This window comes from Falco punctatus (genome assembly GCF_963210335.1).
Source record: "Falco punctatus genome assembly, chromosome: 10".
Taxonomy (NCBI): Eukaryota; Metazoa; Chordata; class Aves; order Falconiformes; family Falconidae; genus Falco; species Falco punctatus.
The window spans coordinates 22,889,880-22,916,478 of record NC_137590.1 but is presented as its reverse complement, the minus strand read 5'-3'; the positions used below and the strand labels follow the sequence as shown (position 1 = coordinate 22,916,478).

Here is a 26,599-nt window from a genome sequence, read left to right as displayed (position 1 = left end):
TGTTGAACCTAAATCTATTTGATTTTCAGTTAGTTAGAGACTACAGTGGCAAGGGGACCTTGGGTCTCATAATGCCACACCTGGCAGATTCATTTGCTTTGCCACTGCTTGGAAACCACAGCCAAAGTCCCCCGGGCCTGGCACAACACAAGCAAAGTCAGGCTTATTGACAATATGCTGTGCAAAAGCTAGAGTACTGGCCAAGGAACTGTAAAATGCCAAAAGGAAATCAAGATGAGAGAGACATAGCTTGAAATCATCTCCTTTCCGGGAATTGAAAGGATGTCAGGCATACTGATCAGGTACTTTTCTCAGTTCAGTCCTAAACTATCCCTGGGAATCAAACATTTTGGCTTTTTTCTGAGGTGAGGCCAGTCTTCTTTCAAAAAAATAGAAGAAGCAGGTGCTCCGCAATTTACCTGATAACTCAGTAGTACAAGGACTAATATGGGCTAAAGACTTGAATTTAGCTCCCTCTCTTGTGTAAAAATGTTAACTCCCTTCCTTCCTTTCCTTCCTTCCTTCCTTTCCTTCCTTCCTTCCTTCTTTCCTTCCTTCCTTCCTTTTTCTCTCTCTCTCCCCACTTCCCCCTTTCCACCCTCCCTCCCCCTTCCTTCTGTTTCTCTCTCCCTCCCTTCCTTCTGGTTTTAGTCATCAGCCAGCAAAATACTGTGGAACAATATGCTGTCAGTCCCTCCCGCCTGAAGCTGTCCTACAGTGAGCTGAACAATTAAATATTTATGGAGGTCTGAAAGAGAGACAAGGCATGTTTGAGACGAGGGAGAGAGCCTACAGCCTAGTTATAGCATTAAGTTAGAAAGAATGAGACATGTTTCTTATTTCCAATCAATAAGTAATATAAAAATTTAATTATTTAGTGGAGTAGGTATTAGGTATCTGATCTCTTTTCCATGTGACACTGATTGTGTTACTATTTCTGGAGTGAATTATTTATATATAAACTATGTATGAGAATTAGGTTTTCTTTATGTGTAAAGTGTTCCACACGGGAAAGATTGTCCTACCTTCATATATAACATGGTGGCCCCTGAGATGACCATTACCATAAGGTATTGGAGTCATACTATAGAGATGCATGCTATGTCCAGTGCTCAGCAAAGGTCAAAAAGAAAATCAAACATTAAGAATTACTAGAATAGTAAAAGATAATGAAAGGTGCATTAAACCATTGAATATATCCATGGTTTGCTGACACCAGATACGGACAGTTATGGTCCTTTGACCTCACAAGGAAAAGTTTCAAAGAAAAGGAATTCAAGAGAATGGAATTACTTCCATACAGATGATGACTGTGTAGGCTAGCAATCATCAACATGGAAATAAAGACAACTTACTCAAGACAGAAGTTCAAAATCATGAGTAGTGTGGTGAGCTGTCATTTGTCTTTTCCAGCACAAGAAATCAGGACCATCAACTTAACACAGTAGAGGCTGACAAAAAAAAAAAAAAAAAAAAAAAAAAACACACACACAACACACACACAAAAAAACCCCAAGCAAAAAAAAAAAAAAACACCACCAAAACAAGAAGGGAAGGAGTTGTATTAGACCTGTGAAATTCTTTGGTTTAGACATTTTGGATGACAAAATATATTGCATCAAAAGGGCACTCTTAAGTATTTGGAAGAGACATTCGTTGAGGATTACTTACTAGACAAATACCAGCAGGCTTTGGGAATTTTCCAAGCTGAAAATTGTTGGAGGATGGGAGACTATTAACAGGGGAAATACTGCATATACCTGCCTTGTTTGTACTCTTCCATAGGTGCTCACATTTGTTTCTTGTTGGAGTCAAAGCAGTAAGCTGTGCTCTGAACGAGTATGGTTATTCTTGTGTTCTTCCGTAATCCTTCGTTGCATGTGGAACCAGCAGTAAAGATGGGTTGAAAGATTGTGCCCAAACCAAGCCTTGTTCCCTGATGACCAGACAACTGTTCTGAGGGAACTGGAAACAAATAACCCCATACAGAGGAGAAAGCACAGATTTTCTGCATCACATTTGAATGACCTCCATAACATGCACGAGATCACACAGGAAGCCTATATACTAACATGGGGCTCAATTTAAATCCTCCAGATCTCAGAATAATTCTTTAGTCATTGCCTGGCAGATTTTGTTAGTGAAGATTCTGTGGAATCAATGACATAATTTTGATACCTGATAATTTTGTAGCCTGAAAGTTAACAGCAGTAAGGATAAAACATTCTGGAGTCCACCCACATGTTCATTGAAATACGTGTGTGTCAAATGATTCATCTTGATCCTCACAGACTCTTTGATATTCTTGAAAGTCATTTGGTTATTTAGAGAATAAAAACTTTTTTTCATGACCAGAAAACATATGGCGAAAAAAGTGAACAGATAATGTTGTACCTGTCAGTCTGAAAGAGTTGTTATGGAAAACTGCCTGGTATCGCCATGCTTGGTCTGGAGCCGAAAGCCAAATAGACACATCTGTGTCAGCTCCAACACACTAGCAGGCCGAGTAGCAATCACTAGGTCAGTAACATTTGGAGCAACCTTTATTCAGCCAAATGGTTCATTCTTAGCAATTCTGCCTCAGGAATTCACTGTAAAAGAAAACCAAAGACTATTATCTCTATAACAGGATCCAGCTTACTAAAAAAAAAAAAATATTAACAGCATCATATTGTGGATGTAAAGTGATGTTGAGAGGCCTGCATTAAGAATATTTCCCATAGGTATTTTTTAGTCCTTTAAAAATAGCCTTAGTTGCAAGGACTAGAGATAAACTTGTGAACCCTCATATGTACTCTGCTGCTATTCGGAAAACCACATTGCATATGCACTTCCATAAAATGGTGAAGCTTCATCTTAAAAGTATTAAGCTCTCTTCTCAGCATCCATGCAGAAAGGTAGCCCAGGATCATAGCGGTCTGATAGCTAGACAGCTGATCTAAGTTTTATAAATTATAAATGAGTTTGTAATTTAGTCCTTATCTTACACTGTCCCAGGCTTCATCCACTCCCCAGATTCCTGTTACCACTGGAGGATATTGAGATAAATCAGATCTGCAGATTTCTACACCTAGAGAATATATTCATAAATATCAGTTAGTGATGGATGGAGGGTCCCATTTACCCTCATTTTTAACAAAAATATTTCACCACTTTCTCCCCACAGTCATTAGTACCTTAATGTTCACTGTGGCTTATTTTAAAGTCTCAGTATGATAGTTATAATCTAAAGTGTCTTTGGAATCTCCGTGGAGATTCTCAGATATATCTGTGTGGGAGTCTGGCTGATAGGTGAGTGTTTCCATTCTTTTAAGAATTGGCTTTGCTCTAGATGTAAACCAATTGCTGTCAACATACAGAATCAACAGGCAGTTTAATAAAAAATATTTTAAACTTTCTGACATGCCTTCTGTTATTTTTTATCACTTTCCCACTATCTCCTAGTTTAATCATAACCTCAATTTTTATTTTGTTAAGTTGTGGTGCTCTATCTTTCCACGAGCTAGAACAACACCCATTGTACTGATTATATCTAACGGCCAGATCAGTGGCATTTCCTCTTTCTTCAGGGTTCTCAGTGTTGGATGGAGTTCATATTAGAGGACTTCAAAACTTTCTCTTCTGACCTCTACTCCAGTTTTGGATCCATCATATATTCTAATATTCTCAAAATGATCCTTGAACATCACATTACAATAATAAATAGTTTCTTCTTTCTTCATCAATGTTCTTACACTCCATTTCTTTCATGATCTGATTCATGGTAAAGAAAGAAAAAGGGTAAACTTCCAGTGGTTCGTTTTAGGTGCTTTTCAAGAGTAAAGCTGTTTTTCCACCTTCTTAACTGGCATTGACATTATACAGTGCTTTAGGAGGTGTTCTTTTTATGGACAATACCATGGTGACACAAACCAGAGCAGCAGTGGCAGCAGCAGAAGCAGGTGAGGTGGTAGCATGTTTTTTAGTGGATGAAACAGAAGAACTTGCCGAACCTGTGAGAATGTGACCCATAGGAGAACTTGTTGCCAAATTTCTCTCTTTTATAACTTTTCCTCTTTCTTTTTCATTATATTTGACATTTTCCTGAGACTAAGTTTTGTTAACTGTAAGTAGCTTATGGCAATGAACAGGAGAAACAGGGTCTGCTCTGATATGGAAAGTAGACAAAGAAAATTTGTGAAAAGAAAAACATTTCTAAAGCTGGAAAAAACATTTGTGAAGTGCTTATGACCCCTCCTTGTCGTCAGATGCTGGTAGAAGCTGAAGTTCTCCATTCCTTGCACAGCTGCCTATACTCAGAATCAAATGTCATTAATTTTTATCCCTAATTAGAGCTGGTTTAATTTTCTGTCTCTGTCTTCACTTGACAAAGAGTACCAGTCTTGGCTTTCAAACTAGAAGTTACCCACAGTCTTTCAGCTGGACTTCACAACTATCTCTACAATCCCTTTTTTTGTGTTTTTTCCTTGAAGTTAACTAAAAATTGAGGAAAAGTGAAAAACTTAGTTACTCATCAGCCCTTTCACACCAAACCTATCACACCTGGGCTCATCACATGTGTTGGCTTAAATCCAGATGCTAACTTTCACTTATGTGGCCTTGAAGAGTCAAGAGCAGGGTGTCTAGCAGACTACTTAAGTAATGCTGGTTCCACTCAGAGAGAAAACCCAAGTTTCCCTAGGCTTTTACAGTGATGGAATTTCATCACCACTGCTCTTAACTGGGATTATGTGGGGTAAGCCCTGACAACAGCAGTAGACTCATGTGGAATGCACAAATGCAGTGTATAGTGTTGTGATTCACTGTGTAAGATTTTAGTAGCTTTTAAAATAATCTTAATATTTTCCCTTCTTAAAATACATTCAAAATTGCTATAGAGTTGTTACTAGACCTTAAGAAGTCTAGGATGCTGATTTCAGAGATGGATTTAAACATCAGACGTACAGACATGAGGTAAACTTAGTTAATTTGGCTGTGGAGCTGATTGGAATTAAAAGGCAACCACTGGACCATCAGGAGAGAACAGCTGGATTACTTTCATTTTCAGTACTTTCAAATTTGTGATAAATCCTGGTAGTAGACAGTAGTGGTAATATCACTTCAGCTTTTTTGTATTGAATTGTTTCTCTATGGTTGTTAAGGGAGAAGAGGCCAGGCTTTTATACTAAGCCCACACTTTATTGTATGCCTGGCCCAATGGGCAGAAAGATTCTGTGAAAAATCACTGTCACAGGTTGTAATTGATGTGAAATAGAAAAAGAAGCAGCTCTGTCTGTCTCTATTGTGCAGAGAACAGCAACAAAGCTGCCTAATGGGCTTTGCTGCTCTGCATGTTGCAAGCCACACAAAAACTCACTAGTTGTGTTAGTGAAATAGGAAAGGTGATGAGAGAGGGGTACACTACCTTCGCCTTCTCACCTTGCTACCCCCACATCTGTAAGCAAACAGCTTTTAATGAATCATTTTGTATTTCATCCATCCTTTCATGTCCTTCCCCAGTCACACACCAAGCATTGCTTTAGATCAGCCTAAATGAGAACTTGAGAGAGCAGAGAGAAAGCTGTCTGATGAGGGATTGCTTCACAGTTAAAGACAAGCTGCTCTAAAAGCAGAGAGCTCTGTTCTCAGATGCAGAAACTGAGGCTAGGGCACACTCCTAAGCTTGAAATGTTTTTTGGTTTGGTTTTTTTTTTTTTTTTTCCTGTTTGTATAGCTAGGATATTTTCTTCAGGCATTGGTGTTTAGGTTTTGACCAAAGACTAAACCACACATTTAACCAGTGAAGCTCATTACTTCCATATTTGAAAAAAAAAAAAAAAAAACCACCAGAATTTCAAAATCAGATTAATTCTACTCTTTCTGTGTGGCCACATAAGTTTAATGCATACAGATACCTTCTTACCATATCTATTGAGTGCTTTCAGGTCTATTTTACAAAGGAATTCTTTTTAATCATTTTTTTAAAAACAGAATTAAAATAAAAAATATTTTTATGATTTTTTTGCAAAGTATATGCAATAGTCTTTGCACTGTACAAGAAAGTAATGCAACTGATGTCCTAAGGTTTTAAAATCTAATTAACCCTTTGTGCCCACTGAGCTATTAACAAGCAAATGTGTTTCAATGTTACAGTTGTCTAGCTTGGGAAGTCCTGACATGATCTTTTCTGTGCTAACATTTTCCCATTTGATTTCATTTAAGATGTACTGAACAAGGAAGTTTTTCTAAAATTTCTTGTCTGCGATCTATGTGCACCTATGCATGCTTCTTTAAGAAGATGCTTTATATCTCTACAACAGCTTGTGATTATCATGTGAAGCAGGAATTACCATGGTAACTACCTGTATGCATTTTCTACTACAGCACAATGAAAAGGTAAGAAAAGCTGCATAAGTTGTTGGCAACACAAGTTGCAGCTGCCCTTGGTCTGTGTATCTCAGTCATTCACTGGTGGTAAAAGCATTGTCATTGTCTTAGGATAGAATGCTTATATTTTATACATTAAATCCAAAGGAGGCATCTTTTGTTGGAAAGTTGGTTGGACTTCTTGTATATTTGTGATTTATGGCATGGAGGAATATACTTGCTTATACTTGGGAATTAGCAAGAAAAAGTCGCTTTTGCTCATTTATCTGAAAGATAAACTCTCAGGCATTTTGTATTCTTCTGTAACATTTGGGAAGAAATGAACATATTTCTCCAAGAAAGGAATTCACAGACTGATAATCCTTAAGGAAAATATATAAGCAGTGTTTAAAGCTTTTTCAGAAATACGAATGCAGAAAATTCAGTAAAATTTAATTTCCTCACACAGAATTACTATGCTTGCTCATACATTTTTCATTTAAATGCTACATTTTGAGATGTGTAGACCTGAAATGCAGATGCTAGTTTTTAGGAGATAATAGTTTGATTTAGAAATGTATATGCCTGTAGTAATATAGTTCTAATGTTTCTATCTTCTAATAGATAATAATAATCTAAATTCTCTAGAATACCTATTCATGAGTGCTGCTAAGATAGCAGCAGGATGTAGCATGTAATCTCCTTCACTGCCAATTCCTCTGATCCTTCAAGAATCATTTGTTACTCATTCATTGCATGTCTGCAAAGCCAAGAAGCTCAAAGTGGTTTATTGAAAAGCCCAGTAAAATATTGTTTCTTGCAATTCACTGCTTAAAGAAGAACAATAGAATTTTTGTAAGTGGAAAAACAAGTCTATGCCCTTGAAGGGAACCTCCAAAAAGAAATAGAGAAATATTTTCCCATCAAATTATTTAGAGCTAAACATGATGGCTTAGTTTTACATCCTGCTGAATGTCTTCAGTGCCCACAGCCTGGTGTTACAGAAGTCCTGTCTACAGAAATGAGAGTAGAGAATTGTGCCATTTCCAGCAGTTCAGCCACAACTTCCAGACTCTAATGAGCCAGTGCTCTGTCAGAATTAAGAATTTAATTGTGCTGAAATTAATCAAAGTTCAATCCATTTAATCCAAGTATATCTATATGTGCCTGGTTTTTATTTCTTCACCAAAAGGGTGCCATAGTTCAATAGTACGTTAAAGCTGGAAACTGCGTTCTGTTGCTAGCTCTGCCAGTGGTCTATCAGATAAATGTGTCCTGGTCCTTTCAGCTCACTGTACTTGGATTTTCCTACCTGTAAGAGAGCATCATGTTTTCTTTTCTCTATGAAGATGTCTTTGAGATCACTCAGGTAGCATATAAACAATCAGCAGCTTTGCCGTCATCATCATAAAACTAAATATTAGGTCAGTTGTAAGGTAGACACATCTTTCTTCTTTGCTATCTGCTCTTCTTCCCACCATCGTGGACCCAGAAAAGTGAATCAGCTGTCCTGCATGGTCACAGAACTCAGGTCACTGGACACCAGTACCTTTGCTGGTCTCTCAGCCCGGCATATTCCACATCCTATCTTCAAAATGTGTGCCAAATGACCAGCCATTTCACATAACAGAGCAAGTTGCATAACAGAAAACATTCCCAAGGAAGACTTTCCAAAAGTAGTATAAAGACATAAGGACTACTTATGTTTTTCTCAAATATTCCTTTAAGGAAAACCATTATTATAAATGCTGCATTGACAGTGATTTGTGCTTGTATTACCGTTCTGTGTCAGGGTTAGCACAAATCTGCAATTTGAAATAAATTATAATAATAAAATTTAAATTGCTGGAGTTCCAGAGTTGCCAGACTTGAACCTAGAACAATTGACTCCATGTAAATGCCAAACTGGCAGAGGGCAAAGAAAAGGAAAAAGAAAAAAATATTAGAACTCTCCTGACTTTGAACAGAGAATTCTGACTTTAAAAATGAAATAGCTCTTGCTTTTTCTCCTTGCCAACATCACAGTCTGCCACCTGCCAGATTTAAAAGCCCCACAGGTTGCATTATTTTCCAGTACTGAGACATTGACTGATGTCACTCCTTACATAAGACCACAATTAACTGTGTTTTTTCTTCAGTTAGTTCCAGTGATTAAATTAGTTACATTGACAGTGTCTGCTGTACACGGTAGCTGGCTCTACTCAAGTGTCTCTAATACTTACCAATGTATTTTTTTTCCAGACTTGCACTGAATTTTATTTAGAGAAAAAGATATTACTATTAATCTACTGATATTTATCTTCTCCTCCCACTCAGGTAGCCTTACACATACCTTTTGAAAGTTGCCAGATATGATACTGAATTTTCAGGGGTCGTGACATTATGTGAAGTTTTTTAGCATGAAGTTACATAAAACACTTGCTAATGCTTTAAGGAGAAAAAGGAAGCTGGATGTGTCTGATGTTTTCTGCAGTATTGATCCTTTTCTGAGTGCTTCAGGGACCTCTTGGCATATTCAGAGTTATAGAAGAATGTTTCTCTGGGTGTAAAAGCTTTTACTGAATATCAATATATAATACATGTAAAAATGTATTTTTAAAAAAAGCCGTTTAAGTAGCAAATAAATTAGGTCTTCAAATAATTCAAAAAGCAAAATTTGAAATAGTTTTAGAGCTCTTAGCAATGTTGTCTTTGTGTACATTGTGTGTGCAAAATGAGTTCAAAGTACGTCAAATGATCCTTGAAAAATGGTATTGTACATGTACAGAAAGATACAATATTATCTAAAGACTTAATATTTTCTAAATATTGCTAAATGTTATTTCAGCTATATCATGTGTATAATGACTATGAAATCGATGTTTTTATATATGGTCTATTTTAAAAAGCACCCAACAAAAACTAAGGAATTGATGTAAATAAAACAGCATAGCTATGTGGTGAAGATCTGTAAAATATATTTTGGAGACACATGTCTAAAGCTAATAACCTTACACCCCTCCCCATTTCGTCTGCACTTTGGCCTCCAATCTGCCTCCAGTTGGACCAGTATTCATATTCCAAACCACAGGGTAGCTTTCAGAGAGGTCCCATTATTATATTTTTATTTTCAAAACTGCAACTTGCCATAAAAAATGCCAAGTATTTTTGAATTCTCATGTGAAGGGAGTGATAAGTAGCAGACACACAGTTTGAAGGCACTCCTTTTGTAAGGAATCCTTAGTTCTTCCTTGCTGCTCCAATGACTAATCCCTTCCCCTCCAAATACTGAATTTGTCAGCAGACCGTATGACCGGGGGAAGGTGGAGGAAGCCACGCATGCACACTTATTTTTGGTGATGCAGATTGAAAATTAGGTTGCTATGGATTTGCAAGACCTTTTTATGCCAGAGTCCTGACAGTAAGATTTTGAAACAGAGAAAAGGGAGAAAGATTTGGGTTTAGGATACCTTTCAGGATACAGGGGAACATGTGCTTGTTGGAGAGGACAAGTGAAACTCAATACATTTGACGTATTTGATGTTGAATTGTATTTAAATTTCAGGTCAGACAACTATTTCTTTTCATACCAATGTGGTCTGCAAATCTTGAAAGGAATTCAGCTTGTTGAAAGGGAAATCATAATAGTTGTCATGTCAAACTCCTGTCCTTAGTGTATATGATTCTATATTTAATCAACTTGACATAGAGTGGGTAGATTGGCAGCTTCCAGGAATCAGAAATGAAGGATGTGATACACATGTCAGAAGTATGGAAAAGTAGGAATAACTAGAAGTATGCAACTACACTTTGAGAGTTTGACCATTGGCACAGTGTGTTGCCAGCTTTTGTTTTCTTTTATCTAATACAGTAGCCACACTGCTGTTTTTTGTGTACTCAAAAAATGTAGCTGATGGCAATTTTTCCTCTTTAAAGCTAGCTGTTTAGACAAGCAGATACTACTGACTAAAAGATGGGGATGCAACTCAGAAATACCAGAGACAGATTGATGACATAATTCATGCCTCTAGCATTTCATTCTTTATGTAAATAAAGGACAACATCTTCAAACTATATATTTCGCCGCTAGATTGGCAGCTTTGAGATAGAAAAATGTTTTCATATTGTCAGCTACTGTTTATTTTATATTCGGGGTTTTTCTCAGTATTTGGATGCCAAAGTGTTCTTTGTCAGTTGTACGGTATGTACAATTCTCCCCCTTCACTCAGAACCATTAATAATTCATTGTCTGGATTTGACTAACTATATTTCTCATGAATTTACAAAGTGAAATTTCTTATACTCTAGTGGCTCCTTGTGGAGTTGCCTTTTTTAGACTGAACTGCACATGATTCGCACATGACTGTTGAAGGAGAGTTTTTTCTACATTTGCTTTAAAGTACATACAGGTTTTGATTTTGAAGTAAATAGCTATGAAAAATAACTCATATATTTGAAGATAGAAGTCCTTCATCAAGTAGCTCAGCAGCGTCATTATATTCACTTACGAACTGATTTGTTTCTTGGAGTTTTGCCTGGATTTTTTTTTTAACGTGTGTTAACTCATAAAAAATGCACATAATGAAATCTTCCAAAATTTAAATGGCAGATGTATAGGGGATGCTCTTACTTGTATTGAACTGGCCTGAATCATCTGAAGACAGTAGAGCTACTCCACCGAAGTTGACCAAATGTCTGTCTCTTTGCAACCCTGTTGCTTTGTTACTATCAACATATCCCATCCATATCTGTCCCTTTCTGCAATATACATGACAAAACGACATTCTTTTGCAGAATAAGAAGTGAACCTATCAGAAACTGATAGTTAGTAGCTTAGACAATTAAATCAATATGCAATACTTCGAAATTTTTGAAAGCATGTTTTCAAAGATTTGTGCTTCAGAGTAGTATGTACAATCGTTGTATTTTTCCACTGAAATTTAGCAAAACATGTACCACCTCATCATACCTAAATGCACAAATATTTATCTGCATGCACTGAAATAAATCCCAATGGGGTTCCAGCTCATGGAGAATCCCTGTGAGAAAGATTCCATGGGTGATGTAGACCAGTATGGCTGCTCTTATCATCCATTTAAAAGGGTTGGCATGTGGGTAGGTTAGGTACAACAATTTTGCTATGCAAATCATCCTCTGGACTAAGGAATCAAATGAAATTGAGATAATAGATTGGGACTAGTAATTGCAGTCTGCAGATCTGGGCTGATGGAGAGTGAGGAAAGGAACACAGGCTGGGAATAAGGCACTACTGTTCTCATAAGATCATTGACTAATTCATTACACAGAAAACAGTTTCTGTAGATAAATAGAAGTGACTTGTTGCTTTACTTGAAAAATGTGTGATGACCAAGGCAGAGGACTGCTGGCAAATTACTAGCAAAGGAGGTGATGTTTTATTTGAGACTGTTGAATAGTATCCCAATGAACTGATTTCCTTTTTTCTTATTCCAAAACTTCTAGACTGAAACTAAAGAAGTTATTAAACAAAACAAATGAAACGTCCCATAGATATTAAATAAATGTATTTCTTATTTCTGAGAGGATAGTGTGAGATGATACAGGCTGATTATGGTCAGGTAATACATACGGCATTAGAGCATTTGTAACTGCACCTGATATAGGAGGCTGTATTATAAATTTAGTTAGTGTCATTTATCACCAATTGTTCTGAAAAATTGGGATTAAATACTCTCAAATCTGTGCCCTATTAATTAGTCATATTTATTTTTATTTTTTTTTATCTAGTTCTCTACCTAAGCATGCAATCAAGGCCCTTTTATGTTACATAGGTGCTGAGGAAATGTGGATCAATGTCTGAAGCACTAGAACACTGTAGTGATGAGTATTACTGAAGAGTAAATGAGGAAATTAATCTTCCTGTCTTCAAATCAGGATTTAAGTGGGGTGATAACATTGAACAAGGAGGAGAAAACAACATATTTTATAGCTGCTCATTAGCTTATCTTAATCAGTTGTGTACTAAGTGACATGGTGATCTCATGGAAAAATACATTGGTTCATCGTGCATTGTTTCAGAATATATGTAGAAAAGATTAGGATTGTACAAGCAAATTTTAATTCTTATGTCTTCTAACTGTTAATACTTGGTTTTGTAATGTTTAATCTTTATACACATACACGCATATGTATATACATATAAACATACAGTGTACGAGAATTTTTAGTGCGTGTGTGTTGCATGTGCTCGGTTTGATGTCTGAGCATCACCTGGAGGCAGTAGAAGGCAGGAGGAATTACAAGGATGAATGTACTCCTCTGTCTGTGGACTTAAACCTGCTTTTAAGCCTCAAGAGAAAAAGGAGAAATTATTTTCTGTTCTTGAAGGTATAAAAAATCTAACAATACTAAGCAGTGAAGTAATTGTGAATGTTAATGCAAAAACCCTAATGTGAATATAATTAGTATTAATAGAGTTTTTAAAGTAACAAAGATAAAGAAATTAGAACTGTTATTTCAGGTATACATCTTCATTTTATTGATTTACTTAATACATAGATTATGTCACATTTTTTCTGTCATATTAGAGTAGAGGATCATCTGAAACATGTTGCCTTTAAAAACAGTATAAAAATGAATTGGTAAGAGAGGATCCTGCTGAAAGATGATGATTTGTTAAGTCTCGTTTTGCTTACCTGGAAGTGTAGCACCATTATGGGTTACTCAAAACCTGAGATCAAATCCTAATGGTAAAGTGTGACACGAAGTTTGTGCTGGCAGCACAGGCAATCAGGCTTCTTATTTTAAACTGCCTACAGCCAAAGCTCTTCTTTGAAACAATTGCTTCCCACGGCGAAGGGAAGAAAGGAGCACTGCTGTGGCAGCGCTGCCCACTCAGCCAACAGGGGTACAGTGTCAGCAGAAGCCTTCAATGGAGCTTCAGCTTTGCTGCCACATGGTAGTAAATGCTATAACCTAGCCTCAGAGAGGTGGGGAAGAAGAAAGGAAAAGCAGAAAGGCATTATCAGTATATAATCGTATGCTAAATCACTATTTTACTACTATAAAATGTCTGGGGTTTCATTTTGACTGTATTTTCTTAGTAAAGCCTTTTATCTGCTGCAAAGCAAATACTAACATACAGCTAAATTTACCGCCAGCCCTGCCTTCTGTCAGAGTTGTGTACTGACAATCTCTGTTCTTTCTACAGATATAGAACAAGGAGAATGATGTCTGCAAACCAAAATGTTAAGCCGCAAATGCTTTATTAGGAATATAATGCAGATTTGTTTTCATACACTCAATCACAAGAACAGCAGAGGACAAATTAAATTTGTTTTTATTGCATACAGGATAAAGTGTGCTGTAGATATTAACTGTAAACCTGCTCTAATTAGTGCCCAAAAGCAGATCAATAATTCATCTGTATATATCTTCCTGTACTTTGCTAGTAATCACAAATTAAATTAATGGTCACACACAACAAATGAAATGCTGGGCTGCAGCATTTTTCCCTGGGAGATCAACACCATTTCACTGGAGACAGCACAGGGTCTCAGTGGGTCCTAGGATGTTGATTCAGGCAAATGAAGCACAGTCACACTTTGGGGTGTCAGGCTTCAAGCTACACTATAAATACTTTTTGTCCATATAAACTCTAACATATGCACATCAAAAATCATTTTTAAAGAATCTTTAGCTCCTAATAAAAATTACATAGACCTTTTATTTTGAAAGCAACTGAGATTTCCCAAAAGTGTTTGGTTATGTAACATGTCTATACTCTGTTAAGACAGTTACGTTTCAAACATCAACAACACAATTTTGCTAATTGGTTTTGTTGTCTTCTCTGATGTTTGGATTTGCAGCCTGTTTTGATGGTGACCTTTAAATCTCTCCTCTTTGTCAGCTGGGGGATTCTTTTCTGTCTTATTCTTTCACACACTTTCCTTTTTCTGTATACCTTTGTGATTATTTTTATGAGATTATCCCAGGATGAATTACATGATTTGTGATTTTATTGCTGAAAAGAAAAGCCAAAGTTGTTTGAAATTAAAGAATCAAGAAAAGAAATAGTAATCCCACCAGGAATGATTAAGTCACGTTACCAACATGTTGCTGTTAATCAACTTATATATGATCCACTATTTCATTTTTATAACATAATTTAAAGTGATAGATTCACAAGATTAAATGAATCAATAACAAAAAAGGAAATAAGCATTTCCAAGCAGTGCCTCCAGGTTCACTTACTAGTCAAATAGGTATGGGTTTTTTTCTGATGACATAATGCCTCTAGGTTTTTTCATTTGTTATTTTATGGGATTGTCTTTCTTGTGTGACTTACCATTATCACTACTGACAGAAACTTAGGTAATACACCTTAACACACATCTAACTGCTGCTGGAACCGGAATATCTGGAACATCTGGCATTTGGGCACCATGGCAGGCGGGCATGGATACATCCCTCGGTAACCAGGAGCTGTACCTTCCCCACTTCGACTCTGTGGCACAAAGACATCATTTCTCTTTGCTTCAAATACTGTTAGCAACTTGTGCTAAGCAAATAGAACAGATCAGGAGATTGGAGAAGATGAACTCAGTGACAGAAGGATTTGAACATTTGCCTGGAATATGAGAGGCTTATATCTGAAGCTGTGATTCACTGCAGCAGCAGCCATAGCCCAGCACTACCCTGGAGCTGATCCACTTTCATTGCAAAGTCCTGTGAAGATAAAGCTTGCATTCTGACAGAGAACTAATGCCAGCAGCTTTGAATTTGAGGAAAATATAATTAGGGCTTTCTCTCTAGTTCAGTTTTTCCATTCTGTGAAATGGGAATACAGACTGAAATCTAGTGAGAAGCAGCACCGCAGACAATCTGCTACCTGGTGGTGGCTCTTCCAGAACAGAAGGTCAATGCTTGCAGCGTGGCTGTTACATAGCACAGTGTTCAGTCACAGTCATGACAGTTGCAATTTTGAGAAACTTGGTTTATCTTCCTTTTATTGAGGTCAGTGTCTTCAAAACACACTGCCCCTGTAGGGAGCAGAACCAGTTGTTTGGATAGAGGGTAGGTCCCAGTTCTTAAAGTTTCATGGTTTCTGCATTACAGTATTAGTTAGGGAGTAGATCTTAAAATCATGCCAATAGTTAAATGCTAAATACTGCTGGTATTGCAACTCTACAGCAATTATTCCAGCTTATATGTCTTCTGCTAGGTAGTTTTTCCATCCTCTGACATCAAATTAATGCACAAGAACAAATAAGCCACTGATGGCCCAAAGGATTTTATTCTAAATAAACCATGGAGTATTTACTTTTAGTAATATAAACAGCAAATGACAGGTGCAATAAGGTTGGCATTGTATGAACACGCTTCTAGGCTAGAAAGGATATTCTAAGACAAGAACATAAATTAACTAGTAAATTATTTTTCAACATATACCCTTTTTTTTTACTCATGTGAAACACACACACACACACAAACAGTCCTTTGAAATAATTGGCCTAAAGAAGTAATTCTGGTTTCTTAGATTTTAATTTCTGTCCCATTCATTACTGAATGTGTTCAGTATATAAAAATTATTATTTGATTTGACAAGAAATATGTATTAATTTATGGAAAAGTCAAATTTTAAGCTTCTCAGCATGACCCAGACCATATCTGAAAAAGAAAGAGATATCTGGTTTAAATTGGATAGATACGATAGAGATATAAGAGAAACAGGGAGAAAAGTCCAGATGTTTCTTGAAGCAATATTTAATATATTTAATTCAATTTTTAATGTATTTCACTTTCAAATGCTTAAAATGAGCTGAAAAATTTTTGGTTGTATACATACATGTTATATGAATTAGCTCTTCTTTTAGATTTTAGGCTGATATTATTATTACATTTTTATTATTAAATGGCATATGTCAACAGTTATTGGGATTTGCATCTTCATGCAATGGAGAATACTAGCTCACAAAGCACAGCCAGTCCACTTCCTCATAGTCGCCTCTTATTATACACCATCACGCTACCAGTCAAGAAGTAACTGTCTTCAGGACTCCTGAGGTAGACTTAGATGGTCAGTCTTCAGCTTACAGTGCTGCCGTGGGATTTTCTGTGTAAGATGGGTACGTGCCCACAGGCATCTTTTCATACATCACATTTAATTTGGTGCTTCATCCATACAGGGTAAGCAGTTTGTGCTTTATTGATCCTATGATCAGACATAACTGTACAGAAAAACAGCTGGGAAAAAAAGTTGAGCTTTAGTTGACCTTGTCTTCATTCCATTCAATTTTAATTCCACAAAACAACATTTGCAAAATAGAAAACAACATTGTAGTTTTCCAGATTAAAACTGGAAGCAGTTCTGTTGATTGTTCTGATGTTTATCTTGAAGAAAATTATCATACACCCCTCACAAACTTATTGAATTCATGGCGATCTATGGCAATTATGCAGTGTTGGCACATTTAATTGATTATAAAAGACAAATTCTAATTAAATGAAAATCTTCCAATGTTAACAATGCTATCCTTTACTTTTTAAATGCTTTCTAATCTAGTTCATTTTGTTTCCAGGCATCATTTTTGCTTTTTTTTTTTTACATCTGTTTGTGGCATAATAGTGACCTTTCTCTTTGATTTGCTGACCTTCCCACATGCTACAGAAAGGTAGAGAGAAGTGAGTAGGGCTATCATATATGTTTCTGGATTCTTCTAGATACAATTCCTAGTATCACACAAACATTTTTCAAAACATGAGAAATTTTTTCCTCTCTCTGGATCCTTGGACATCCAGCCATCCACTTGCATCTTCTGAACACTGATTTAAACCAGACACTGTTTTGTGCGGACCTTGACACATTTATACAGTGCATGTGTTATTCACCTGTATAGCATGGAAATAATAAGTCCAGCATTTTCTGGTATCATTTTTACTGTGCATGTCCTATTCAATCAGTTCAGATTTTTCAGTGTGTGATACACAGGAAGCTTGAGAACACTGGCAGGAAGATTGCAACTAATTGCATAAGTGAAAGAAATTCCATTCTTCAAGGAAAGTTCTTTTTCGTATTTCTTTTCCCAGAGAGATTCGAGATCCTTTGAAAAAGTACAATCTGAAGTCAAGAAGATCCCTTAAACTGGGGAATATTATTAGGCTATTCATACCTCTAGAAATAGTATGAAACTTAATTATATCTGCTTAAGTAAGTACTAAATACTTAGTTGCTGCTATAGGGAAAATAAATAACAGATTATTTCACATTTGTGACCTGGAAAATGTAATGGTGGAAGTGTCAGGATAAGCAATACAACACCAAATGTTTCCAGCCATTATCCCCATCCAGGTTTACAGACCTTTTTCAGGTTGTTGTTCTGATGTTCCCTCAAGCTATCAGACTTCAGGATCTTAGAGAGAACAAAGCCAACTAAACTCCTTATGTACAATTTAATTTTTTTGTTACTTGTTGCTGATGTCCTTGTTAATTGTAGGTTGTAATGGCTTTGAGAGGAGACCTATGTAAATGCTATTTGAACTTGCTGAGGATACATTAGGATTTTGATCAGGTCATAAGAGAACTAAAACCTTTCTGTGTATGTTAAGATTTCTCTCCTAATACTACTCCAAATATCTGTTTATTACGTACATATATATGTGCATCTTTTATGGACATGTATGTGTATGTATATACAAATCTAGAAGAATACTCTAATGTTATTCATGTTCAGTTCTAAGGGAAGTTTTGCAACTGGATTAATCTTAACAACCATCTTTTGTGTGGATGGCTGGTACCTTTCTCATATGTTTATGATGTGAAATAAAATTCTTCCTGTTGCTGATCAAGTTAACTAGTTTAATTTGTTAGATTGCTAACGGCACGTGTAATCTCTGTATTTTCTGTAAGAAAAGCAGTAAAGGAAGTAAATTTACACATGTATAAATTATACATTTAGTGTTCAAGGTGTCACAGAGTAGATATGAATGAATTCATACTACTTAGTATGAATTGGAATCTTGCTAAACAAGATATAGCTGTACTGTTTGTCCATGTCAAATGTGCATCTCATTCTCTATTCTTTGTGCATGGAACCTGCCATTTGATCCCCAGGGTACAAGCAACACCTTGTCATCAATATCATCACTTAGGACTTCATGCCCAGTTTTGTTCTTCTCACTACTGCCATGAGCAGACATGAGGAAATTTGGTAACTCTTCTATAAGCTTTTCCTTAAATTTCCTACAACACTTTATTTCCTGTAATTTCTAATGTATTTTATGTTTGACATCACATCTGCCTTTTATACTTATTCTCTGATTGCTTCCTGATAGATACGAGCATGCCAGAGGTTGGACTATTGCTCAGAATCTTACTTTATATTGTTTTCTATGCCTCACCCATGGCATTTGAGAAAACACGACTTGACCTAAAGCAAAAATTTCAAGGATTCTATGTTAATAATGTTAAAAGCCTTACCAAGGAGGCATTTGCAAACAATCATTTTGTAACATTAATTCTCAAACATGGAAGACACTGTCTAAGCACCTGACCTCGGTATAACTAAGTACACAGGCTTCGGTATATACATAAATATATCATACATTTCATTCTTCTCTGTGCTTTGGGTTACAACCGCATGAAAAAGTGTTAAGCAAAGCTAGAATAGGATCATCAGACATATTACCTGGATCAGAGATGACATACATAGCTATTTAATTAAAATATCTAACTAGTTCTAGGTCCTTTGATTATTTAGCCTTAAATCTCACAGTGTGATGAAAATTATTCAAGCAAAAAACACAGAAAAATTCAAAATCAAATGGTGTTAAGTAGTTAATCTAGACTTAGACTAGCCTTCAAACTCCTTCACAGCTTATCCTGAAAAGAACAAAACGTTTCATCTTTCAGAGGCAGCAACTAAGACTGTGATGTTATCTTTTTAACATTACAGCTTTGAACTGTGACATTTATTCTGGCTTCCACATTCATTCCTATTCCTAGCTTCATGCTGAAAGAGGACTTCATTCATATTTGCAGATGTTCTTTTGTCACTGTTATTCAGACTTTACCTTGAGGCTTTCTTTTCCCCCATAGAAAAGTGTTTCTATGAAATTTGGTCCATTGAATTTCATGATCACTTCTGAAAGCAAAGAGTGCTTTATGATAGCTTTATCTCTGCAACAAAGAGCATGTGCTAACAGCAGGGATCTGACCATTGCAGGTTCAAATATTTAAAAAATTGTCACTGGTTAAGTGATACTATCTATATGAAATCATTTGAGGACATAAAGGTGAACATTTGAGGTGTATTCTATCCTGTCTAAACTCAAAGGTTTTCTATTTTAATGGAGCCTGGATTCTTTCCCTTCTTTTTACTTATTGTTCTTCACTGAAAAAATAACCAACTGATAAATAAAAATGTGAGAAATAATTCCTTTCTTTTTTTTTTTTTTTTCCTTTTTTTTTTCAACATATTAAGTGAGCAGAGAGTACCAGATAGGGGAAGAGAACAGAAACAGGTGGCAGGACAAAATGATCAAGTGACTGTAAACTGATTTATCAGGTTTTTATCAGGTTTTATCAGTCTGATAAATGGGGATGGTTTCAGCTGCTAAGAGTTCCAAAAGAAGAACACTGTGCGGCACAAGTGTGGCACGTCTTTGGAGCTAGTCTTTCAATCGGAGCACAGAAGAGAAATCGCTGGCAAGGAAAGGCACATTTCAAAAGAGTGTGAAGAGGTATATTTTAGCAATGCTAATTTATAAAAATGAAGTAACAAGGGAGACACATAAATGTATTTACTGAGAAGAGGTATAGGAGTTTAGATGAAGGGTCACATTCCCTCAGCGCTCCTTTCCCTAACACAGATCCAGCTCTCGTTGCTTGTCTTTGCTTAATCATCCTTTGCAAGACCCCAATTGTTTTCTCCATTCCCCCTTCTTCTTTCTCAGTACTGTTCCTGATGATTGGTTCCTGTATTTTTCTGTGAATAGGAGTCTGTGAAGAAGTAAAAATCTTAAACACTGTCATGCTCCTCTTCCTTCCTGGAAGAATGTATTCCTCTGCACTGCGATTTAACGAGGAAGTAAAGGAGTCAAAGCAGGAGAGTGCTAGAAAGAGCATGTGGAGGATCTGAGAGTGGTGTAGCATTTAAAGGCAATTGTTGAGTTCCCACTGAATTGTGCATGGCTGAACAGTGTGGCATCTAATACCTGCATTAAAGTCTCTCTTTTGTTGTAAGTAATTAAAAGGTGTCAAGCTAATAAGAAAAAAAAAATTTACCTCTATTTAATGAAAGGAAATTATTGAAACAACTCCAACTGCAAGCAAAGAATTGATTTTTATTTTGTTAATTAGTTTTCATTTTCTGAGCTGTCCACCGCAATAAACACAAGAGTACTTTTACAACCCCTATTTATCCCACTTTTAAATCTTTCAGGAATTTTCCATGGCAACATCACACCAGTCCATCAAAACAATTAGCAGTGACTTTGTGTGTTACCTGACTCAGCATCTCATGACAACTAGCCTATTGGTGAGAAACACGAGGCCCATTACTGCTCTGTCTAGTGTTTTGCAACCTTTTGTTCAGTTTGATGTTTCTACATTCTTCTGCTTGGTGCAAGAAAATTACTGAAGAACAAAACTTTTGTTTGAAAAAAACTTAGTTTTAAAACAGATTTTCTTGAATTTACTGATTTCCATATGGTCTACCTAAAGATGGAGGGAAAGTAACATTATGTTTCAGTTAAGGAGTCTTGTTGCAGGAGCAAGGAAGGAAAGAAATTCTGAGAACAGCAGTCTGTGATGCTTTTCATTTTCTTTGGAGAATGCTGATCCATGCCAGCTCTTTAGCTAACACAGACTAGTCTGTGTTTCTCAGTTTCACTGCATTGGCTGCCACACTGATCCCTCTGCTCCTTTCTCTTCCATACCTACTCCAGCCATCCTTATAAGAGGAGGAACAACAATTTGGAGTTAGGCACCTTTCCCACCACACACCTGTGCATGGCGAGAGGAGAGAGTAGACAATGAAGGACATCGGGTATTCAGCATAGCTCCCAGCTGGGACATAACATATTATCTCCACATCAGTAGCAGAATTTGTTCTGCTGTTACTATAATATTAGTCATCTATATTAAAGTGCATCTAAAAAAAATGACAAGAAACTACAATGGTCCTTTTTTATATAAAAGGATAAATAGAGCATTTTATTAACACTTTTTGCAGCAACAAAAGTGACACAGTCCACATCTTTTTCATTAAACACAGCAAAAGCTATGGTCACATTTTACATCACTTTGAGGCACAAAGCAAAATACTTTTTTCTTAAGGTCAAGGTATGATTTGCATTAAAAAAAAAAGGAGAAGAAACAATCCTCAAGTTGTATATTGCGGTAGCAGGGTTTCCAATCACTAGCACAATACAATGAACAGACCAAGAATCCAGAATGGATTATTACATACAATAATAATCATTTGATTGAATTAAGAAATGGATCATTGTTGTCATTTTAGAGTATTAAGAAGTGGTCTGGTGTTGCTAACTTCAGTTGGTTCAGTTTGGTTTAATCCCAACAACCCCAAATATATACAACAAGCTAAATGAAGGTTAATATATAGTCTAGAAGATTATGCACTTCATAATGCATTGCACTTATTGCTTGGTACACTAATGTTGCAGTCACTGTTGAGTTACGCTAAAAAGACAAGCGTGATGCTTGTTGGCTTTTTTCAACCCAACACTAGTTATTTACCACTTTGGTTTATTGTGAGTTTATATGTTACTCATATTCAGTGTCCATTATTATTAGGTTTAATTGAAAGACAAATACATTTTTTATTTCAGGGATTTCTAAAATAGCAACATTTTCTATAATTACAGTATCTTCAATAAACTTATATCTATGTATACAACTGTGGCACGGTGTGTAAAAATATGAAAGCTATTAAGGGAAGAATAAGGATTAAATTATTCTCTGTTTCTTCTATTGGCTTCAAAATATTCTGCAAAACAAATACATCCTTTTTCATAGGGCTACTTGCTCATAGTAAATTTCTCTTTGGAATTTTGTAAAAGACTATATCTTTTTCTAGGTTATATCGGGTTTCTTCTCTCTAAAGTCACCAGTACAAAGTTGGCATATACTGCAAAGAATAGAATAGTAAAGCTTGTTTTTTAATAAAGGGATTTGACAGTCTGCATGTATAGTCAGACTTAACATTACATATTGGTTTTGTATTACTTGATAAATACAGGGAAGAACATGACAACACCCATAATTTCTTAAGATTCTGTAAAGAATAGAAATAAGAATTTGTGCCCAAACATTCAGTATAAAACTTCTAAATAACTCCTTTATTTATCACAGAGTAGCCTGCAGCATGTATTCACAATAAACATACAGTATGTCCTATTTTTTCTTTAGGCTTGACACAATTACCATTAAAGGAACTGGATCAATCCTCTGTAAACGCCTAGGACTCAGCCTTTCTTTGTTAAGAAAGCTCTTGTCTTAGACTAAACACACAATTCCTACATTGCACTGAGTAAACGTGTGTATTTAACACAATCTCTTTCAATACAGTGTAACAAATATATAAGTGCATTTTTAATGATCAAGTAATTTTGGCTTTCTGAAAAGAGCATTAGATGTGCCAACTTGGTTGCTTAGTTGTGCTTTAATCCTTAGTTATGAGTTTTAGCTCTTGTATACTGCAAGTATCTAATTGCCTCTATAGTTTTGACCAGTAAACCCTTAAAACTCTAATGTTTATAGAACAAATATAACCTAATGAAAGTGATGACATGTCACAACTCATACAGATTGCACTTTGATGTATTTTTTTTTTTACAGTAAGACCTTCCTGTTTGATATGTGTTTACATGTTTATACCACATTTTATTTCTGTGTGCAAACAATCACAATGAATTTAATCACAAACACTACAAAATATAACCAATATTTAGGTTTGTTATGAATAATCTCCTTCCTTGTAGTTGTATGAGTCTTGTACTTCCTCTTGTACAAATTCCTCTTTTTTCTCCCAACCATTAGGCCAGCCACCGTTGACCTGGGTTGTAGCACCATAAGACTTGGTGGTACCATAATTTACATAATTCTGCGTAATGTCCCCTGTCTCTTCAGCAAGTTCATCTTCATGAATAAAGCCACATTTCTCTTCACTTGTCTGTTCAGGGTCTGCCCAGGGTTGTTTCTCTCCTGAAGCAAATATGCCATAGAAGATAACACCTCCATAATGAACTAAAGCGGCAATGAGGAAGACATACTGCCACTCTTCACGTGTCTGTAAGAAGAAATTTGCTAAATCAGACTAGTGCATAGACTTATCTAATTCTTCTGAGCTGAAAGATTTAAATTAGGGATTGAGGCTGTGATAGTCAGCACAGCTAAAACATCTAAGTGTCCAGTTTCCTATCATTTATATGCATCTTTCTTTCAAAAAATCTCTTTTCTTTAACCTAAAAAACCTTGACCTGGTGAGCATATAGTGAAGCATGCTTCAAATTTCCACATTCCTGGATGCTATCCCCTGGAGGTCCCAGACTCAATACAGATGCCCTGGCAGGTTGTATTATGGAAAAATCTTTTATTTGAAACCTGGATTCCCATATTAAACTGGAAGTTTTGAAAACTGTACTGCCATTTACCTTGTTCTTTGTCATTGCTCCAACAATTATAGGGCAAACCATTCCAGACAAGGTCCCGACTCCATTAGAAATCCCCATTAAGATACTGGCATACCTTGGGGCAATGTCTAAATGGTTGACATTGAATCCTGCAATACAAAGGTCAGCAAACATTCACGTGAAAAGCACAGCATTACTTCAGTTCTGAAAAGTAATGCTATCACTTGACAATTTTACTATGACGTATTTGGATTGGTTAATTGCACTTCATTTTCCCTGAAAGGCTTGTAATGGTTAAATAATCCTAGGGAGGGTGGCTTTTCTTTTTCTTGCAAAAATATATTGTAAAAGCATAACTAATGTATTTTCTTCCCAAAATTGAAGTTTAAAAAAAAAATAATACCAGTAGTGACTGTGCAGAGCAGAGAACCCAGAAGATACTTAAGCAGGGATAAAGTTCATATTTCACAGTGTCATTCATGACCATTCCATGCTGTAAATAACATGTATTTCTTCTTCCAGCTTGTACCACTTCCCTTTCCTGTTGCCCACATTTTTCTTTTTGTCACACAGACCAGCAGAAGGGATTTCCCTTCTGTTCTTGAGTGGTAAAATGAAGGGAGCAAAAAGACATTATCTAGACAAGATTTGTTAATTATTTTTATAAATATTTGTTTGTTTTCTTGCATTTCCAGCAGCTTGATTCTGTTGAAATTTAGGCAGTAACCATTTAAATAATCTTAGGAAAAAACACTTCTCTGAAGTGACAGAACTCATTGTCCCCAAAATAAGCACTTGAGTAAGTGAAAACAGAAACCAAAATGTGGTACTAATTGTACATGCCTTAGTAATGATCATAAATAATGTCATTTGGAATTCTGAGTTTTGTTTAACTTATATTGGTGAATAAAAACCAAATGAGATGTTCTATCTTGTAGGTTAAAATAAGTTACTAATAACAGTAATATAATCTTACCGGATATGGCAAATCCACTAAAGCCTACAGCAAGCACTAAGAATGAAATAGCCACTCCTTTACTGTGAGAATATCCCACCACGAGAAGAAGAGTTGCTTCCATACCAAAACCTGGGGAAATCATAAGGAAAACCAAGCATCAGATTTAATTCCCTCTCACATATCACAGGCCTTAGGATATGATAATATTCCATAGGAAGACAGAGGCAAACATTACCTCAGAGTGGAATATAATCAGGTATTTCTTTCATCCCTAAAAATCACATGCCCTTGCTATCTCAAATAATCCTTATTTTGTTCTTTGTATGCTAATTTATTGTTACTTCCTGTCAGTCTTAAGATGAAAAGAAATACTTCTGATTTGGTTAGGTCATTCCAGCCAACCCTAATGGGAATATACACTTAATCAGCTTATGAATTTTGCAGACCTTATCACAGCCAGGATTCAGCTCACGTAACTTTAACCTCTCCAGTCAGCTATGTAATCTCAGGTAGTCTGGGCTTTTTTACTGCAGAGGGTGTTTAGCTGAGGAGCTAAGTTTCAGTAAGTAGCTAAGGGTAGGCAAATTACCCCCAAAAAGCTCATCTGTTTCTTTAACAGTCTAAATGCTTTTTCAAATACCAAACATATATATTGAACCTGGGAATACGAACAACTGTGTTTACTTTTATTTAGGAACTACATCTGTAATGCACAAAAAATGCACGAAGCATTGTTTCATAAATACATAAAGCCATGCAGTTTGGTTACTGTATACAGCATCCTATATGGACATTGAATCTGTACAAGAAGCTTTTTAATAAAATAGGAAGACTTACCTCCACAGTTCATTATCTTTCTCACAGTAGTGGTTGAAAGAATCTGCCTACTTCTTAAAAAGTCTGCAATTTGTCCCCCAATAGGAACAATAATTGTCATCACTAAATGCGGCACAGCAGATAAGATACCCACCTAAAATAATCACTAGCATTAGTAGAGTATAAACCATAAGAAAATATTGATTCTTCATTTTCTGAAGCATTCAGCAATTAATTAATTGTTTCTCTTCAATGTCAGGCTATGTGCTAAAACTGAAAATCTTACCTTTGTTTATTAAGTGAATAAAACTGGTGCGATCTCAAGTTGTCATAGAAATTTATGAAGGACAGGAAGAGTTTTTAAGATCCTCTGATGCTGTGACACTTTTTGTATGCAATCATTTTCAGTTTATGTTTAAGCTAATGGCCTTTTTCCCCTGGCTTATAGTCCCTCTGCCCTTTCTTTTCAGAAAATTTATGATCAAATGTGTTGAACTGAATTACTACATTTCTGGGGGTGATGTGTTTGGCATAGCATTGCCCTGCAAATCTAACATGTCCAAACAGATTCCTCACATGCACAATCACCATTTGCCTTTGACTTCTGACCACGCCTCAAGCTTCAAATTTCACGTGGGCAAAAGATATGTCTGAGAAACTCTGTACGTAGTGAAAGATAACGCACTAAATATCCATTGACAACATTAAAAATGCTATACATACTAGCAATGTAAGACACAGTAATTATGTGGTGACTGTTCCAAGATATAATAGCATATTTGAAGACCGTTCCTTCAAAGCAGGACAGGGTATCTGTGAGCATGGCACAAACTGCCACTTGCTATCTTCTGTCAACATAACTGCCTT

The 26,599-nt window shown here is 36.1% G+C and overlaps 1 protein-coding gene across 1 annotated transcript in view; it reads right to left on the bottom strand.

Annotated features, from left to right (window-relative positions):
• Positions 1–26,599, bottom strand: part of SLC17A6 (solute carrier family 17 member 6) — an 83,074-nt gene that overhangs the window by 22,272 nt on the left and 34,203 nt on the right. Inside the window, exons 9-12 of the mRNA XM_080405446.1 lie at positions 25,754–25,886; positions 24,935–25,045; positions 23,980–24,107; positions 45–23,615 (exon numbers count right to left, since the gene is read on the bottom strand). Coding sequence (XP_080261572.1) covers positions 23,283–23,615; positions 23,980–24,107; positions 24,935–25,045; positions 25,754–25,886 — 705 coding nt within the window. The 3' untranslated portion in view covers positions 45–23,282. The remainder of the gene's footprint in view (positions 1–44; positions 23,616–23,979; positions 24,108–24,934; positions 25,046–25,753; positions 25,887–26,599) is intronic.